At 37.9% G+C, this 21,066-nt stretch overlaps 1 protein-coding gene across 1 annotated transcript in view; it reads right to left on the reverse strand.

Annotated features, from left to right (window-relative positions):
• The window catches only part of PAN3 (poly(A) specific ribonuclease subunit PAN3), a gene marked incomplete at its 5' end in the record, with an annotated part of 117,980 nt that overhangs the window by 70,443 nt on the left and 26,471 nt on the right, over window positions 1-21,066 (reverse strand). Inside the window, one exon of the mRNA XM_007471440.1 lies at window positions 18,203-18,364. Within this exon, the coding sequence (XP_007471502.1) occupies window positions 18,203-18,364 (162 nt within the window). The remainder of the gene's footprint in view (window positions 1-18,202; window positions 18,365-21,066) is intronic.

Raw genomic sequence — 21,066 nt, forward strand, 5'->3', positions numbered from 1 at the left:
GCTTTTCTACTATCATATTATTTCTTGGAAACTGTTACTTTTAAAGTCTAATTCAGAATTTAATACTCTGCTGGACTCCACTACAATCAAGAGTACTTACTAATAACACAATAAATTAGTCCCATAAATTAAGGGACTAATTTAATAAACAGTGAAACAAAATAAAAAGTTCAGCCATTAATTTTTAATTAGGTAGAATGACAGGAAGAGGTTTATACTGAATAAAAACACAACACAAAATATTATGTAATATTTCACTGCAAATATGCCAAAAGGTCTGTAAGAAAAAGAAAGTTGTCTTAAGGTGATGTGACGAATGACTGAGGAATCACTGCTATTCCTGAATATTGGTCAGGCTTTTTAAAATCACACAGTAACCTCATTAAACCATAAAATACCCTCCTTAGTAAAGCTCCTTGTAATGAGCTCAACTTGCTTTACCTCTTAATAGCTTCATAAGCTGCTATCAGTAATCTTTCTACTCTCTGAATGAACGTGAATGACCTGGTAAATTTTTCTGAACAGCTTTATCTAGATATAACTGACATATAATAAATTGTACATATTTAAATGTAAGCTTTGATAACTCCTGACATAGGTAGACCACCATGAAACCACTACCCAAATCAAGAAAATGACTACATTCATCATGCCCAAAAGTTTCCACAAGCCTGAACGAAATCCCTCCCTCCTGTTCCTCTCTGCTCCACTGCTTTGGACTCCAGGCAACCACCAATAAGCTTTTAGTCACTATAGACTAGTCTGCATTTTCTAGAATTTAATATAAATGAATCTTACATACATATGTAGGTGCTGGGTTTTTTACTAGCTTCTTTCACTTTGCATCATTAGGATTCATCCTTCTTATGTTTTCTTTGGGTTTAATTTGTTCTTCTTTTTCTAGTTTTTTTTTTTTTTTTTGCCGTATGTGGGCCTCTCACTGTCGTGGCCTCTCCCATTGTGGAGCACAGGCTCCGGACGAGCAGGCTCAACGGCCATGGCTCACGGGCCCAGCCGCTCCACGGCACGTGGGATCCTCCCAGACCGGGGCACGAACCCGTATCCCCTGCATCGGCAGGCGGACTCCCAACCACTGCGCCACCAGGGAAGCCCTCTAGTTTCTTAAGATAGAAGCTGAGATCACCGATTTGGGAACTTTTCTCCTTTTCTAATACAAGCATTTAGTGCTACAAATTTCCCTCTGACTACTGATTTAGTGGCATCCCACAACTGTTGGCATGTTTCATTTTCATTCAGTTCAAAATACTTTTAAGTCTCCCTTTCTAATCCCTCTTTGACACAAGAGTAAGCCAAAAGTGTGTTATTCAGTCTCTGAATACTTGAGATTCTCCAAAGATCTGTTACTGGTTTCTCATTTAATTCTCTTGTGGTCGGAGAACACATTTGTATGACTTGTACCCTTTTAAATTTATTGAGACTTTTTTCAAGACCCAGAACTGGTCTGTCTTGGTGACCAATTTCTATGTGAACTTGAAAAGAGTATTCATGTGGTTACTGTGGGGCACAGGGCTCTATGAGTAAACTACCAGAGCTGCTCAGGCCTCCCATCTCCTTACTGATTTTCTTCCTCTTATTGAGAGAGGAGTACTGAAATCCGTATCACTGTCTATTTCTCCTTACAATTCTACTAGCTTTTGTCTCATATATTAACTCTGTTTTTAGGTGCATAAACATTTAAAAATGGCGTATATTGGGCTTCCCTGGTGGCGCAGTGCTTGAGAGTCCGCCTGCCGATGCAGGAGACGCGGGTTCGTGCCCCGTTTCGGGAGGATCCCACGTGCGGCGGAGCGGCTGGGCCCGTGAGCCATGGCCGCTGAGCCTGCGCGTCCGGAGCCTGTGCTCCGCAAATGGGAGAGGCCACGACAGTGAGAGGCCCGCATAACGCAAGAAAAAATAAATAAATAAATAAATAAATAAATAAATAAATAAAAATGGCGTATCTATGCTCCTAATGAACTGTCCCCTTTACCTTTTATCAAATGACCTTCTGTATTCCTGGTAATATTCTCTACTCTGAAATCTACGTTTTCTGACATGAATATAGCTATGCCAGCTTTTTTTTTTGACTAGTGCATGGTATAACTTTTCATCTATTTTCGTGTTTATGTTTAAAGCAGGTTTCTTGTCAGCTTCATACAGTTAGAGCTTGCTCTTTTTCTTTAATCCAATTTGAAAATCTCTGCCTTTTTATTAGCATGTCTAGAAGACTTACATTTAATGTGATTACTGATAAGTTCAGGTTTAAATCTATCTACCATGTTTTTACTGGTTTTCCATTTCTTCCACCTGTTCTTTGGTCTCCTTTTCTGTTTTCTGCCTTCTCTGGGGTTAAATGATTTTTTAAATTTTCATTTTACCTCCTCTCTTGGCTTGTTAGCTATAACTCTCTCTATTCTGTTACTGTAGTGATTATCTTAGGTTTTACAATACGTGTATTTAACTTATCACTGACTGTCTTAGTCTGCTAGAGCCATAATAAAATACCACACACTGAGCGGCTTAAACCAGCGGTCCCCAAACTTTTTGGCACCAGGGACCGGTAACGTGGAGGACAATTTTTCCGCAGACAGGGGGAGGCAGGGGGATGATTCGGGCAGTAATGTGAGCAATGGGCAGCGGCAGATGAAGCTTCGCTCCCTTGCCCGCTGCTCACCTCCTGCTGTGCGGCCCGGTACCTAACAGGCCGCAGACCAATACCGTTCCGCAGCCCAGGGGTTGGGGACCCCTGGCTTGAACAATGGAAACATATTTTCTCACTCTTCTAGAAGGTGAGAACCCAAGATCAAGGGGCCAAGAGGGTTGGTTTCTCCTGAGGCCTCTCTCCTTGGCTTGCAGAAAGTCATCCTCTCACTGTGTCCTCACAGAAACAGGCCTTTTCTCTGTGTGTGTGTGCAAACCTGGTATTTCTGCATCTTCTTCTAAGGACACCAATCAAATTGGGTCAGGGTCTATCCTTACAACCACATTTAGCCTTAATTAAATCTTTAAAAGCCCACGTCCATATACAGTCATATATATATATATATATATATTTTTTTTTTTTTTTTAATGAATTTGGGGAAGACACAATTCAGTCCATAACACCAACTATCACTGAATTTTAAACTATTTCTGATAGAGTGTAACAAGCTCACAATACTATGCTTCCGCTTCTCCCCTCCCAGACTTTGCGCTGTTATCATCATATATTTTATTTCTACATAGGCTGTAAACCCAACAACATACTAGTACCGGTTTTGCTTTCAACAGTCAATTATCTTCCAAAGAGACTTACAGAATAAGGGGGAAAGCTTCTTATATTTACTCCTGTAGTTACTGTTTCCAGTGTTCTTCATTTCTTTGTACAGATCCATAAGGTATTTTCTTCCTTCTGCCTGAAGCACTTTCTTTAATATCTATTAAGTACACATACACTGCAGGTGGATCCTTTCAACTCTTGTATGTTTAAAAAGGTGTTTATTTTGCTTTTTAAAAATATATATAATTTTGAAGTAATTTACAATTCACAAGTAGTAGTATCCTTCACCATCTTTCCCCAAAGATATCATCTTACATAACTAGAGTATATTTTCAAAACCATAAAACATTGGTGCAATAAGTTTAACTAAACTGCACATTTCATTCAAAATTTCACAAGTCTTTAAATGCACTCAATGGATTACACTCTTGCATTTTTCCCAAGAACAGAATTCTAAGTTGACATTTTTTTCTCTTCATATATATATATATATATTTTTTTTTTTTTTTTTTTTTTTTTTTTTTTGCGGTACGCGGGCCTCTCACTGCCGTGGCTTCTCCCGCTGCGGAGCACAGTCCCCGGACGCGCAGCCTCAGCAGCCATGGCTCACAGGCCCAGCCGCTCCGCGGCATGTGGGATCTTCCCGGACCGGGGCACGAACCCGCGTCCCCTGCATCAGCAGGCGGGCTCTCAACCACTGCGCCACCAGGGAAGCCCTCCTATATTTTAAAGTTATTGTTACACTGTCTTCTGGCTTGTACTGTTTCCAACAAGAAATATGCTATCACTTACATCTTCGTTCCTCAAAAATGAATATTTTTCCCTCTGGCTGTTTATCTGGTGTGCCTTGGTGCAGTTTCTACCCTGCCATGGTTCTTTCATGCTTATGTTCATTGAGCTCCTGGATCTGTGGGCTTAGAGTTTTCATCCAATTTGGAAAATATTTGCCCACTGTTTCTTAAAATATTTTTTCTGTTTGCCCTTCCCCAACCCTGCTTCAGGGACTAAAAATACAAGTGTGTTAGGCTTCTTCAAGTTATCCCATAGCTCACTTTTTCTGTTTTTTGGATAGTTTCTATCACTATGTCTTCAAGTTCACTAATCTTTTCTGTTGCAATGTCTAATCTGTCATTAATCCCATCCAATACTTTTCATTTCAGACAAAGTAGTTTTAAATTTTAGAAGTTTGATTTGGATTTTTTAATAGGTCTTCCTTGTCTACACTAACATGTTTAATCTTTCCCCTAGTTTCCTAAACACATGGAATATTGTTATAATAACTGTTTTGATGTTCTTATATACTATTTATGTATTATAACTGATTATATTTTCTTCCCCTTACGGGTCATATTTTCCTACTTCTTTGCATGGCTGGTAATTTTTGAGCAAATGCCAAATATTGTCACTTTTATCTTTTTGGGTGCTGGAGATATATATATATATATATATATATATATATATATTTAAGGATGCCTTGTGTTTTTTTTCTTTATTTTTAATAAATTTATTTACTTTTTATTTATTTTTGGCTGCGTTGGGTCTTCGCTGCTGTACGCAGGCTTTCTCTAGCTGCAGCGAGCGGGGGCTATTCTTTGTTGCAGTGCTCAGGCTTCTCATTGCGGTGGCTTCTTTTGTGGAGCACAGGCTCTAGGTGTGCAGGTTTCAGTAGTTGTGGCACACCGGCTCTAGAGCGCAGGCTCAGTAGTTGTGGCACACGGGCTTTGTTGCTCCGCAGCATGTGGGATCCTCCTGGACCAGGGCTTGAACCCGTATCCCCTGCCTTGGTAGGCGGATTGTTAACCACTCTGCCACCAGGGAAGTCCTAGATATATTTCTATTTCTATAAATATTCTTGAGCTTTGTTCTCCATTGTCATTAAACTGATTAAAAATTAGTCTGATTCTTTCAGGTCTTGCTTTTAACCTTTATTAGTTAAGACTAGGGCAGCATTTATTCTAAGGCTAATTTGGTCCCACTACTGAGGCAAAAGACTTCCCATTACCCTACTTAATGCTTCATGAATTATGATGCCTTCCATGTTGGCATGTGGGAATAGGAACTATTCTTGGCCTTGTGTGAGCTCTGAGAATTATCTCCTGTCATCTTTTCAGGAATCTCTTTTTCCAGCTCAGGCAGCCTCCTCACTCACAGCCTCTGATGAGTATTCAGCTGAAGAGGCAAGGAGAGTCTCTGTAAGTGTCCGCAGTCCTATGTCTGAGCTCTTTCCTCTCCAGTACTCTTCTGTGAACTGCATCCGGCCTGGCCTCTGTAAACTTGCAGTTTGGTCTCCCTAATTAGACAGATCACTAGGCTCCACCCGAGTTCCCGCTCCAGGCACCAGGATCAGAAACTCCCCCCCGCCCCCCGAAGAGTGAGCTAAAGTAATCACGGGGAGCTCACCTCATTCGTTTCCCATCTATCAGGGATCATTGTCTTTCACTGCCTGATACCTAATGTCTTGAAAACTTGTTTCATATATTTTGGTCAGTTTTTTAGCTGTTTCTGGAGGGAGGGTAAGTCTAATCCCTGTTCTTCCATCTTGGCCAGAAGACAAATTTTGTGGTGATGTTTTCCAAACATAAGGTATTCCTAATTTGAGCCTAAGTTATAAATATATAAAATTTAGCCAACTCCTTGTTTTGGCTAGATCAGACACCCACTAGTAAAAAGGTGTTTTTCAACTATTAATTCAAACTATTTATGAGCAAATCAATTACTTCCCTATAAAGCTGGTTTTTCAAGTTTTGTTGTGCTTTCTATACAATCTCTTTCCTCAACAGATAAATTATGTCACAACTATCTTTCTGACAATGCAGTTATCTCTGAAGCATTAAGTCAGCATCACGTCATGGAGTCTACTCTACGTCCTAAATATTCCCCAGTTCAACTACCTCTACTCCTGTCACTGTCAGTGCCCTCGTCTAGGCTACCATCATCCCAACGGACCAACCTGACTCCAGTCTTGCACAACTCAAATCCATCTTCTACTTTCAGCCAGGATAAAAGAAAGAGAGAGAAGCAGAAAAAGAAAAGGAGGAGGAGAAAAAGGAGGGGGAAACGGCAAGAAAGAAAGAGAAGGAAAGTTTTATTTAATGACTTAATTGCTGAAATCCAAAGACTGATCAGGTCAAGTCTCCACTGTCCTTGACTGAATTAAATCATTAAAAAAGAGAGAGAGATAAAATGTTGATACTTATCTTGGCCATATCTACTTTTTTCCAGAACGTATGACTCCAATCTTCACTACTATTCTTCTCTCTTTAGAGTGACACAGGGGCCTAGTTTTGGACTAATTCAAAAGATTCATGCTCAAGGTAGAGGGTTGTATGTATGTCTGTGTGTGTCTGTGTCTTGGCAAGGGCAGAGAGCAGTGAATTACCTGGAAAGGTAGAAGAGAGGATACTGATGATGAAGAAGGAAGGCAGGAATAGGCAAGAATTTTGCCTTGAGAAAATTATCTAAAAAGACATAAAAAGATGAGACAGACATAAAGAGTACCACTATTCAGAGCGATTTTTACTAGTGTTCAGTGTTCATGAATAACACAGAATAAAGAGGAACAGAGTGAGACAGAAAGGAGAAGTCAAATGGCTAACCAGAACCTCCAAGTTCATATTTCTACATGTTTTTTGTTTGTTTGTTTGTTTGTTTTTGCCTTAATGGGTTGTTATTTCTCCAGATTTCAAGCATGTCCAAATACGGTCAATTTAAAATTTATCACAATATACTCAACTTCTGGGCTATTCAGAAACTTAATATTTTAAGACCAGTCAAGTTTCATCTTATAAAAGTTAACATATAACATTACTACTAAAAAAAAAAAACAAAACAACAACAAAAATCACTACTACTATTGTGAAATTAGTCTAATACCACAATTTACAAATTTTCTGAAGTAAACTGGGCCTTCTGATAAAACAACCCAATAGAGGAAATATGATTCTCTAAATAAATCAGATTCAAATTGGTGGGGACAGTGAAGGAAAGTTGACTACTACTGCTTACAAGAGATTCACACCATTGTTCTTTTAAATATAAGTTCTCCTACTAATAATCTGACTATCTTAAGGGCAAAGTGGCATGTGTATGTCAGAACTTGCCAGATGAAAATCAATTAGTAATAGGCTTTATGTTATGGTAGAGATAAACAAAAAAATTTCTATGAACTCAGCTTAAAGTCATTCTCTCTATATAAGAGCGTGAAACTATAGGCACATTAATTTCCAAAGATGCTCATTAGTTCATCTTTCATAAAGTTTGTCAGAAATGGGTAACACTATCCTTGAGAATAGTTTGATACTATGTATCAAAATGAAAAACAAGCATATCCTATGACCTAGTATTCCTACATCTAGGAATTTAGGCTAAGAAGAAAATCGCCCAAGTAGAAAAGATTCCATTTAGCACAGTTTTTTTTTTTCCCCCCCGGTACGCAGGCCTCTCACTGCTGTGGCCCCTCCCGCCGCGGAGCACAGGCTCCGGACGCGCAGGCCCAGTGGCCACGCCTCACGGGCCCAGCCGCTCCGCGGCACGCGGGATCCCCCCGGACCGGGGCACGAACCCGCGTCCCCTGCATTGGCAGGCGGACTCTCAACCACTGCGCCACCAGGGAAGCCCATTAGCACAGTTTTTTAAATGATTTTTTAAAGTGGTGGGGGGAGGGATAACTAAAATATCTATCAATAGGGATCTGGTTATGTGGATTATGGTATATACAATAATGTGTAGCTATTAAAAAATCATGTGAATTGATATATTTTTATTTACCATGAAAATAGGCCAATACCACTGTTGAGAAAAAATAAGGTAAAATTAGGCTACAATACAGCAATTATACTGAATTGCTTTTTGCAAAATGGTGTGCATATGCCTAAGAGAACGGGTTGGGCAGGGAGGGAGGGAGAGGCAGAATGTGTGTACGTGCATGTGCACAGGTGTGTAAAAGGATTCTAACTAAAGATGCTCACTGAAGTGCTAAAAGAAGATTCTATCTCTAGGTGGTGAGGAAATGGGACATTTTTGCTTCCTCCTTTGTACTTCTCTGTAGTATGCTGAATTTTTTTCAATAAGCATATATAACTTTTACAAAAAAGTTTTAAGAAAGTTTGTTAAGATTTGTAAATTATGCAGCCACTTACACTACTATGTTTTCTTTGCATATCATCATCACTGAATGGAGTGGTATTAAGAATTCACAGAGAATATGCAATATTCAAATTGAGACGAGTAGGACCAATGTATATAAAAAAAGCAAAATCTGTATCTGGAGGATAGAAGGCATTTAAAAACAAAAACAGAGGGGCTTCCCTGGTGGCACAGTGGTTAAGAATCCACCTGACAATGCAGGGGACGCGGGTTCGTGCCCCGGTCCGGGGGGATCCCGCGTGCCGCGGAGCGGAGCCCTGGTCCGGGAAGCCCTGGTCCGGGAAGATCCATATGCTGCGGAGCAACTAAGCCCGTGCACCACAACTACTGAGCCTGCACTCTAGAGCCTGCGAGCCACAACTACTGAGCCCGTGGGCCACAACTACTGAAGCCCGCATGCCCTAGAGCCCGTGCCCTGCAATGAGAAGCCCATGCACAGCAACGAAGACCCAACGCAGCCAAAAATAAAATAAATAAATTTTTTTAAAAAACAGATGAAATGCTTGCTCTTCCATTAAAAGTTATTTACAAGTCAAAGTTCTCCAATGACAGTAACCATTAAACATCACAGAGGTACTCTCAATATTCTACCTATAGTTCATTCTTAATATTACTCTTCCTATTTATGTGTCAACTATTGGGTTGGCCAAAAAATTCGTTCGGGTTTTTCCATAAGATGTTAAAGAAAAACCCAAAATGAATTTTTTGGCCAACCCAGTATCTCAATAAAGTTGGGAAGAAATATTGCTCTCCCTAAAAGAAGCAGAAATATCCATCTAGGTCAGTTAACGAGTAGTCCAGGAGACAGCAAGACCATCACCACACTCCAGAGGCAATAATTACTTTACACATGTAACTATCTTGTATACCTATGTGCATCTTCTATCCATAACTATGTATCAGTAAAATCTATTTGTCACATTGCATGGTAACAGAGATTTACTTGGAGTCATTCTCTCTAACCAAGAATCCTGCCACATTTAATCATAAAATTTAACATATATTAAGATTTTTCAAACATTTTTCCATAATGATATTTTATGTCATGAAACTATACCAAAGGAAAACTTAAGAAAATGTACAAAACTTAAATTCAGGACTAAATTTGGCCAAATACTCATCTCACCAAATAATCGTTAATCCAGGTTAATTCAGTCAACTATCTGAATAGCTAATAATAAAAGACAATGTGCTGGGCGCTGTGCTAGGCACTGTGGAGAACAAAATATTTGAAACATAGGCACTACGTTCTAGAAGTTCACAGGCTGGCATTTCACAGGTACAGAATGTACCCTGAACCCAATTCCACACTCCCAAGAGCTCAGAACATCCGTGTATCAAAAAAAAATATTAACTGCCTATAGTGTGCCATTCACTGCTAGCCTGTAAGTTATATACACATTAATTACAGCAATGTGAAGTGCTACGGAAAGTGAACAAATGCTTAAAGCTGTCTAATTAGGTCATAAGACCATATGCTTGAATCGAATCCTAAAAGACAAGTTTGCTGAGTCAAGGCAGAGAGAAGGGCACAGCAAGCAAAGAGAATGTTCAAAGGCAAAGGCAGGAAGAGCATGCTACTCTCTTCATTGTGCTGCAAATTGCTCAGTAGGTCTGCAGCAGTAATCTGAGGGATCAAGAGGCACCTTGGATGCCTTTCTAAGAGACTTGGATTGTATTCTAATGACAAAGAACAGATGACAAAGATGAGAAATCAACCAAGTAGTGGTCTGAATGAAAAGACCAGAAGCAGAAAACCAGGTAAGAGACTACAATAGTAATAGTCCAGGTAAGAAGTGGAGGTGAGCCTAAACTGTACTTTGGTAACATTAAAAGTGAAGAGAGGGCTTCCCTGGTGGCGCAGTGGTTGAGAGTCCACCTGCAGATGCAGGGGACACGGGTTCGTGCCCCGGTCCGGGAGGATCCCACATGCCACGGAGCGGCTGTGCCCGTGAGCCATGGCCGCTGAGCCTGCGCGTCCGGAGCCTGTGCTCCGCAACGGGAGAGGCCACAACACTGAGATGCCCGCATACCGCAAAAAAAAAAAAAGTGAAGAGAATTTCAAGGTAGCACGATCAACAGATCTTAGTGGCCAAAGAATGTGGCAGATATGGAAGATGGAAGAATGAAGAACTCACAACTGGGTGATATCAATAACCAAGACAGAGAGTGGGCATATAGCTGTGCATAAGTGTGTACAGATGTGTGTGAGTCAAAGAACAGGTTTGAAGGAAAAGATATAGTATTCATTTTAGACACACTGAGTTTTTAAAGTCTTACGCCATATAGATGAAGATGTTCAGAAGCAGGTAGTGTGTGTGTGTGTGTGTGTGTGTGTGTGTGTGTGTGTGTGTCTGAGAGTCAAATGTGACTAGGGAGTAGCTGAAGTAATGAAGATAAGTGAGATCACCTAGGGGCACTGTGTGCAGAGACAGGAGAGTCAAGGACAGAGCTTGGGAGAGTTCCTGAGGGCACGGCAAGGGACAAGAGGCCCCTGAAAGAGACTAATAAAGAACAGTCTCAGAGCTAGGAGAACAATAGTTTCCAGAAAAGAGGAATCGATGACAATGTCAAACGCAGTAGAGGTCAAGTAAGAATTGTGACTTTTGGTAGTTAGGTAAGCTTACCAAAAACAGTCTCAATAGAGTAGTGAAAGTGAAAGGTAAAACGCTGGGAATTAAGGGATGAGTGAAAGGTGAAAAACTAGCAACAAGTAGGAAGCAGTTCTCAAATTGTATCACACAGTTTCCCAAATGTACTGACCACAGAATATTTCCTCACGCAGCACTCCTTGGTACTGGAAGACCAAGCTAGGAAGAAGACATCAATGTCAAGGGAGAGGCTGTCTAAAACTGAAAAGGGATAAATAATGAAATAAATTGCTAGAGGGACTAAAGACAGGTTCTGAAGGATATAGTAAAGGAACACCTGTTTGTCTGCAACCAAAGGAAAAATAGTGGGAAAGGGTGTAAGTGCAAATGTTGTACACAGTTAGAAAGCCAACATTTGAAGCAATTCATTCTCAATGACCTCTTGTTTCCCTCCTCTGAAGAACACAAGTCACTCAAAAGTGACAGAGGGGATGAACAGGTCTGAGGTGAATGGTAAAGGTTTAGAATAGCAGCTGCAGAGAAGAGGAGAAAAGAAGAGGGTCTGGGATGGGCTGTGGGTGAGAAATCAGAACTTATATAGTAATATCATTTTAGCTGCCTCACAGTTCTATAACTTTTCAAAGTCCTGAGGAACCCTGAATAGATGGACTGAAGCATCACTCTTATAAATTCCAATCCGCTCCATCTAAAGCCCAAAGGATCTCATTTCCTGGGGCATAGAGACTAGGAATCTCCTGAAATAACACCAAAATTCAGTAAGTAACTAAAGACTGAAGCATATGCGGTGAGTTTCCAAAACCTCCCTGGGATCTTAAAAGCAACAGTAACAAGCAACTAGAATTCACAGCTGAATTTGTGGGCCAAGAGATTTTAATGTGAGCATTCTTACAAATTAAATACTTATAAGAAATGCCATTTAATCATACCACAAGAGGAAAAACACCATCAAAAGAGATGTTAACAAGTATGAATCTCCTAATACACCCAACAGTCCAACAGTTCTCATTCATTTACATCACTCTGGGGGTAAACTAAAACAACAGTAATACTAATAATTTATGATTCATAACTCCACTATTTCCAAAGGTCTAAGACAAAATGAGACTTACATGTTACATAAAGTCTTATATATATAAATATAAATATAAATTTAAAAAAATATATATATATATATATATGTAAGACTTTATGTAACATGTCATTACTTTTAGGTACATTTTAACCTGCAATACTCCGAGAAGTTTATAAAACCATGCATTTCCCATCCTTTCATTCAAGTTGACATCTGATTGTTACATGAAGGATGGAAACACACTGTTATCCCTTCAAAAAAAGCATTTTTAAAGTAATTTTTTAAACTATTCAAATGAGTCAGCATTAAAATGAGAGCCCCTAAGAGACACTTAATGTCACTGCCTCTTTCCATATATACCACAATGCCATGCATATCTGAATATAAATAACTGACAGCACCCTAAATAAACAGAAACAAAAACCAAGTTTAGGAGGGATGAGGTCAAATTGGAGGAATGGACATTTATTTAATATCCACTATACAAATAATAGATTCAAACAGAAATTTGAATCCTCACAATAATTCTATAAGGTAGGTGATAAAATAGTTCAATCCTGAACGGCATTTGAACCGTAATCATAGAACAAATGTAAAATCTCGAATTCACATGCAGATTGGTCAGGCAGAGGAATGGGCAATCATCTGGGCAGAGACTAAGGAAAGATGAAAGTGAACTTGCACTTCAGTGAAATAAAGAACTGCTGATGCAGAGTTTTAGGTGACCTTCCATCTACCACCTGCTCGGTGTTTAGACTGAGACCATGAGAAAAATACAAAACAGAGGAGCTTTGTCACATAATAACACTGTCAAGAAGACAAACTTGTACCAGGCTCAGAAGACTGAAAAATATCAAGAATATTTCTACAATGTTAAATTTTGAATTAAAAAAGAAAAAGAGAAGATCCTCTAACATTTCAAAAAAAATCACCACCCTATGTTCTAAATCAATTGTGATAATTAAACTAAACAATAGTAATATATGATGGCTATAAATCCCAGACAACCTATGATCAATTTTTCAAAATATATAAAATTCTTAAACTACCAAAAATTTCACATATTGCCTAAGAAAATAAAATTATACAATGACATTTAGAGACAAGCAAAATACCTTTAGGGTACAAAAATAAACAACACATGCCTAGTCACACATATTTACAATTCAGTTGGAAAAGACAGGTAAACAACCAATATAAGACAGAATGAAATAACATTAAGTATTGTGAAAAGAGTAAAAAAAGAAAACTTTTTTTTTCTTTGAGGTGTTTGAGCAGGTATTTACAGAAAAGGTTGCATTTGAGCTACTCTCAAAGGAAAGGGGGGACTTCCCTGGTGGCGCAGTGGTTAAGAATCCACCTGCCAATGCAGGAGACATGGGTTCGAGCCCTGGTCCGGGAAGATCCCACATGCCACGGAGCAACTAAGCCCGTGTGCCATAATTACTGAACCCGTGCACCACAACTATTGAGCTTGCGCTATACAGCCTGCGAGCCACAACTACTGAAGCCCGCACGCTTAGAGGCTGTGCTCCGCAACAAGAGAAGCCACAGCAATGAGAAGCCCGTGCACCGCAGAGAACAGTAGCCCCCGCTTGCCACAACTAGAGAAAACCCACATGCTACAATGAAGACCCAACACAGCCAAAAAAAATAAATTAAATAAAAATAAATTTTAAAAAGGAAAAGGGAAGAAAGTTTTTTAGGCTCAATTAACAATGGTACAGAGATAAAAAGGTACAGAGAACTGACAATGTATTTCATATTATATGAGGTATGAAAGATTCCATATGATTAGAATTTAGTACGTGTGCACAGTTAAAGAGAGATAGCCCTAGAAAGGCTGAACAGATCCTGAAGGGATTTGACAAAAATTATTCAGAAGATACACTGAGGGTATATATGTCAGTTATGTTTAAAAACAAAAAGAAAGGAAAAGGAAAGGAAAGGATAAAAAGATACCATGGAATTTTGAAGAATAGGGATTAGAGGCAGACAATATAGCAGGAAAATCTCAGGATATAAAATTTAATAGATCTGGAATCCCAGCTCTATCACATACGAACAATAAGCCTTGTCTAAATTGCAATTTCCATATTTTTCAAATGGGGATAATATGTCACTATTGTGGTAAAGCCTTAATATGATGGCAAATGTAAATTGTCCAATGTATCATCTTTCAATTAATGGGTAGTCAAACCTCAGTAGTTTCCTTTTCATAATAAATGGTAGAATATGGGAGAAGACAGGGAAGAAATGAAGCTATGTACTCTCAGTGACTGGGAAGATGATAAAGCCATTAACTAAAGAAGGAATATAAAGAGAATATAAAAGAAGCAGTAGATTTGGAGAAGAGAAAAATACACTGAGTTCTAGACTTTGTAGTGATAGAGGGATATACATCTACATGCAAAGATACCAGAGGCATGAAAGATTTGGGTCTTGAACTGAGAAGACAGTTTTAAGAGAAATAAAAATTTAAGAATCTTAGGCATACACAGGAAAGCAAAGAATAAGTGAGTCAAGAACAGGAGCTCACAAAAAGCAGGGATGAAACAGAGTCAAGAATGCGTGGTGGGGACTTCCCTGGTGGCGCCGTGGTTAAGAATCCGCCTGCCAATGCAGGGGACACGGGTTTGAGCCCTGGTCCGGGAAGATCCCACATGCCGCGGAGCAACTAAGCCCATGCGCCACAACTACTGAGCCTGTGCTCTAGAGCCCACAAGCCACAACTACTGAGCCCGTGTGCCACAACTACTGAAGCCCACGTGCCTAGAGCCCGTGCTCTGCAACAGGAGAAGCCACTGCAATGAGAAGCCCGCGCACCTCAACAAAGAGTAGCCCCCGCTCGCCACAACTAGAGAAAGCAATGAAGACACAACACAGCCAATAATAAATAAATAAATAAATAAATAGGCAAGCAAACAAACAAACAAGAATGCATGAGGAAAGAGCTTCAAATAAAAAAGTGGCCAGCCAGCATTAAGTACTGGATAAAACTGTTGGATTTGGTGATTCAGGAGACCTCTGACAAGCTTTGGGATTTGTTTCCAGCAAAATTTTTGATAACACCAAACTCCAAGCACTGAAGGAATAAATGGGTTGTAAAGAAATCAGAGAAAAGACTAGAATCTATTTCAAGGGTCCCCAAGTGGGAACTCCACAGAAGTAGTAATGGAGACCAGATGGGTATGATCAATATTTCAAACAGCCATATGAAAAATAAATGTGGCCTCCACCAAGCTACCTCTACAATATAAGAAAAATATTAAATATCTTTGATTCTCTAATTAGCATATTATATATTTTAAAATGAAAGCATGAATCACTGTTTTACAAATGTCCTGTGTTCAGTAGCCAGCCTCTTTCATATCAAAAGATTCTCGGTAGAAAATAAATAAAAAGATTATTAAGTACTAAAAGGCTGGGAATCATAGGGCTCTTGAAAGAAATGCAGCACTGAAGAGAATAAATGCAATTATGAATGATCCAGGTAGAAACTTTCAGAGAAAATTTCTGCTGTTGTTTTAAGGTTTTTGTTAGTTGTTTGCTTGGGTTTTTTTGTTTTGTTTTCAGAAGTGGAAAAACTTGTTTTTCCAAAATTTGTTTTCCAAAAAGATGTTAGGTCAAGATTAAGAAATCAGTGTAAACAAATATTTAAAGTTCCAGAAAGAAAGGCAGTTAAATGTCACTGAGAAAAAAGAAAGATGAATCATGAGGAAAAAAGACTGACCTTACAAATACTGTGGAGTTATGCATAAGCTACAGTCCATGTCTGGAAAACTACGTACCCATTCTCATCCTCAAAAAAAGTTGTCCTACAGAAGTTCAGTTAACCATTTAGACAATTACATCAATCATAGCTCTAGTACAACTAGAACTATGTTACACAGAAGTGAAGAGATCCTGAAGCCTGACAAACATGGGTTCAAAGTTCTGTTCCTCCACCGACTACCATTTAAACTTAAGGTTACTTAGCTTCTCTGAAGATGTTTCTTCATTTAACAATAACAACTGTCCCATAAGAGACCAAAAGAGACAATACATGTAAAGAACTTAGCACAGTGCGTGGCACAAGGTAACCATTTAAGAAACTTAGCTATAATCACTAAAATAAAATATAGATAAATTTTTTTCTAACCTTAGGATTGAGAAGACCTAAGCTTTAAATGAAAGGAAACAAATGAAACAGGAAAGATTAATATATCTGGCTACACAATCCTTTAAAATTTTTATATGTGAAAAATCTTTAAAATATTTGAAGGTAAACGTATACAAAATTTAAAAGCATAGGTACAGAACTGACTTATATAAGTTACTTTTCTCATACAACAAAAAGATAAAAACCCCAATAGAAAAGAAAATTGCACTGACATAATCTTTGCTCTAAATAAACAATACCAGGTACCCAACTCAGGAATCCGCAAAGACAGTAACGGACACCGGGTGGGTATTTTTCAATGCTTCAACACATGACTGATAGCGTAAGGCATTCTTGCCCCTCCAACATCACATCAAGCTAATAAGTCATTCCTTACATCCTTAAAAAAGAACTATTTGAACTATCTGAAACACAAAATAATATCAGTATCTGAAATATTAGACTCAGATAGCATCAATTCAATCTTTAGCACACTGAATGCAAATCTATTATTAGCTTTTTAATTAAAAATAAAGCATAATCCTAGCATATATTCTTTAAACGAACCTAATGATTTTTCAAGCTATGCTAAAGAGAAGTACCTTGAAACCGCCCTTGAGATACGGGGGACAGCGGGGGGCGGTCAAGTGGCCGTACCTCTGCATCATCCGTGTTTCCCCTGCACCCTACATGCACTTTCACTTCCACCTGTATCTGTCCTTACGTAACTGGAGCCCAATTTATTTTCAGACTTTCTTTTTAAAACTGGAAAATAATTCTAACAATCCACATCAAACTTCTCTCCTGATCTCAAAAAGAAGAATTCAGTAAACATCCTTCATAAAGGATATGTCCATTATGAATTCTTATTCATAATGGACATATCCCAAACTTTCCACGGAAATTTTAAGTATTTGATTATGTGGACCAGCCCCCTCCATTTCCCTGTTTTTCCTTATATTTAGAAAAATACTATGAAATTTTCAGTTGAGACAAATAACATGTTTCGCAGTATTTTGGGAATAACTTTTTTTATTTCTGTGCCCAAGGTAACACAGATACTGCTACGGCATTAACACTAAACAGACCAAAATACTGTGGAACCCCTTCATAATACAAAGTTGCTGACAGAAATAAAACCAAGTTGTTGACTCCGTTATATCTTTTCTGTGTGTGATATGTGTATGTGAGGTTACAGGCTTTTGGCTAGCAATATATTAAAAAAAATACCAATGCACTCAGAAAGTTTGGGATGAAAGATATTCTACTTCCAACTAAACTGAAATTTTGGTCAACAGAGCTATTTTATTATACAATTACCAATTTCTTTAAATGAGACTATAATAATTATAATCCAAATTAAAATAGAATATAATTCAAATTATTTTGTAAGTACTTCAGATTCAGAGTCATACAAAAGCTAGCCTTTGAGTTATAAAAATTCATTTTCATTAGCACAGATAATGCAAAGACTGAAATGTATAATAACTCTAAGACAACATACTATTGAAGTTGGTTTTACAGCCAACACTTGACAAGTTTACACACAATTTTTATCTCCTAGTAAAAATGTACAAAAAGACAACATGTGGAGCTTTCTATTGCTCAGACTCCAAATAAATGAGATTTTCTGTAATAAATTTTATATGACTTTTTAATGTAGTATAACTTTGTGTATTAAAAATAATTAAACTTAACTATAAACAAAATCCAAAAGGCAAAAACTAAATTAAACGAAAGAATAGGAAAATATACTACAAGCAGAGAAAGTTCAAAAAAAGCCACAAAACAAAATCATTTAGTTAGTGAATGGGCCACTAATCTTACTTTGATTTAAAAAAAAAAAAAACAAGAAAACAAAAAACCTAAGTGTATCAGCTAAGTCATCCAATCTCATACACACCACCCCACACAGACACAGAAAGCAGCCAAAATATTCACTTTTCAAAAATGTCTAATAAAATTATTTTTACCTGTATATTGTTTTCTGTGATTCTGTTCCACCAAACCATATTGATGGGTACTCCTGATTTACACCTGTCAGCAAGGCAGCCAATAGGGTTCTTTGCTTTTCGTGCCTTTGATCCCATCGGAACTAGCCTCTCCTCCAGCATCCCCAGGCGATACTTCCTTGGCTAGGAAAAAGAAGGAAAGAAACCAGGCCACTCCTAACATCCCCCATACTAATCTAAGCTAACATAACTAACATACAGAAGATACCAAGAATGGTGGAATAGGAAACAAGTAAAATTTCTAAGACACTCCCTCTAATGTCCTTAGCACCACCCCCCATTCCCCATCCCCACCCCCAGTACACACACACCTCCAAAATAACCCATAGTCCTAACAACAGTATTACATAAAACAACAACTGTTTTAGTGAAATACATTATAATCTGAGTTTAGTGAACAGAAATTAACTTATCAGCAAAGTAAATGCTTTGCAAATTTTTTTCCACTGGCACTTACCTATTCTCACTGCAATATGAAGAAATGGCTTCAAGGGCACAAAATACAGGTAAAAAAATTTCTTCACACTATATCTTTTTCTGCTCCCCATCCCACTACCTTATTTCCTACTGAGAACCACCCCACTTAGAAGCAGCAGCTAATTTCAAGGAATGGATTTTTTTTTAATTTTTAAAATTCTATGCCCATTAGGGCAGAGTACAAATTGATCTATCTTAAACAGGCATTGTACTCAGTGAAACTTGTACTCAATGAAAAACAATCTCAGACAAAAAAATACACAAATTTCATTGGTCTTATAAATCTCAGTAATTTGAACAGATTGATACTAAGTAGCCTAATAAAAGCACAGATTCATTGGCTAATATTATAGTAAAGTTAGTAAACAATTTTAAAAGTGGTTGGCAGGGATTTTTTTATACATGAAGGTTAATGAACAGTTTCCACCATTTTACTTCTATTAATTATAGCAAATTTGTACTAAACTGCATCTTAAAGGGAATTTGTATATATTTTTTCCCTTTAAGGAATACTGATACATTCTTGGAAAGGTATCTAATTTAAGATCTAAAATAAGAAAATCTATGTTTACTCACTGTTCTGCCTTAAGACTGCTGAAGCAAATAGTTGAAATTAACATTCTTCAAAAATTAAACTTGCATAAGAAAGGAAACTAGACTACCCATCTATCCAATAATTATAGCAGTGGGTAAAGTTTCATGAAGCTAAAATATTTCCACCTCTATGCAATCTTGAACCAATTCAATTACTCTCTGTGTCTACATCACAAGCAACTTTTGTGAATGAGAACAGAAATATACCCTTTAGAACCAAATTACAGATGAAAAATGTTAAAGCAAGTTATTTTTAATAACATAGCTCACAACTATAAGGCTCTGACATATAGCAAAAATAATATAGCCTTAATTAAGCCTTCACTAATTTAAAATTTATATTTTAGAAAACGTCTGGGCTAAAGATGATCCTATCAAAAAAGTTCAACACATCAAAGAATATTTATTTAAACAAAATCACAACATGTCAAATAGGTTCTATATATATAAGGACACCTAAATTCTAGTCATACATTTGAAAGCAAGAAAATTATTGCTTTAAATGTTCTTCTGTTATTTAGAGCCTTCACAAATCCAAACTTGTTTCTGAGCCAGTTATTACCTTAGTGAAATTTATTCTCATGGTAGTACATTAAGCAACATAGAAAAAAAAGGTTTTAAATAAATCCAATGTATAATTCTCCCGCCCCAGCAGCTCTCATTATATGTTTGTTTTTCCAGAAAGGAATTCATTATTCCTCTCCCTCCTCCCCATCACCCCCAAAACCTATAATTAGCCCAAGACCTTTCCTCTTAGGTAGAAGAGATCCCCAAACTTGTGCCGCTACAGATTTAAGTTTCTTCAATAAATAGCCAGAGAGTAAAGTCCAAACCAAAAGTAAAACTTTTATGTGATACTGAATGAAAAGACCTAAGGCATCAATACCATTTAAATACCATTATAAGCAACAGAAGACAAATGACATCTGAAAAGAGATGGCAGCAACACAGAGCATGATGGTGAGCCAAAAAGATTACAGACAGAAGTCTCATTGCACAGAATGGAAATTATGGTAAAATCTCATGTAAAAGCTAATTTCCAAATTATCTGAACTATTATTTATTCCTTGAAGGAAAAATGTATTTTCAACTAAACATGAGAGCCTACTTTGTATCAAGAACTGTTCTAAGTACTTGGAATGCAATGATGAATAAAACACACACCTTTCCCTCTGAAAGAGGACATAACCTAGTGGTTAACAAAGTCATGTGAACAGAACACACTCATTGTGATATGAAAAATGCATATATAATCAAGGTACCAATTGAACAGAGGCAAAGAAGGCTTCATAGAGAGGATGAATGCCTGAGCAGTGTTAAAGGAAGTGTCTAGATAGGAAACCAAACCAAACCAAACCAAACAAAACCAGAGTGAGTGAGAGAGAAAGATGTATTTGTGGGTTAGGAAAAACGCACACGTAGAGGCATACAGGCACTCTGCTGTCAATTAAGGGAAAACTACAAGTTTTCAGTCTATCATTAGTAGAGGGCCAACCTTGAAAGCAAAAGATGAGGCCTGAAAGCAATAAAAAACCATGAATTGTTTTGTATCCTATGCCAAGGAGTTTGGACTTCACTCCATGGGCAATGGGGAACTCTTGAAAACTTGTGAATGAGAATTAAACTGGAAATAGGTAGATAAATCAATGGTCTGACGATAATCCAGGTTGGGGTTTCCCAAACGCAGCACTACAGACTTTGGATAATTCTTTGCTGTGGAGGGCTGTCCTGGGCCACTGCAGGACAATTAGCAG

This window comes from Lipotes vexillifer, unplaced genomic scaffold (assembly GCF_000442215.2).
Source record: "Lipotes vexillifer unplaced genomic scaffold, Lipotes_vexillifer_v1.1 scaffold543, whole genome shotgun sequence".
Lineage (NCBI taxonomy): Eukaryota > Metazoa > Chordata > Mammalia > Artiodactyla > Lipotidae > Lipotes > Lipotes vexillifer.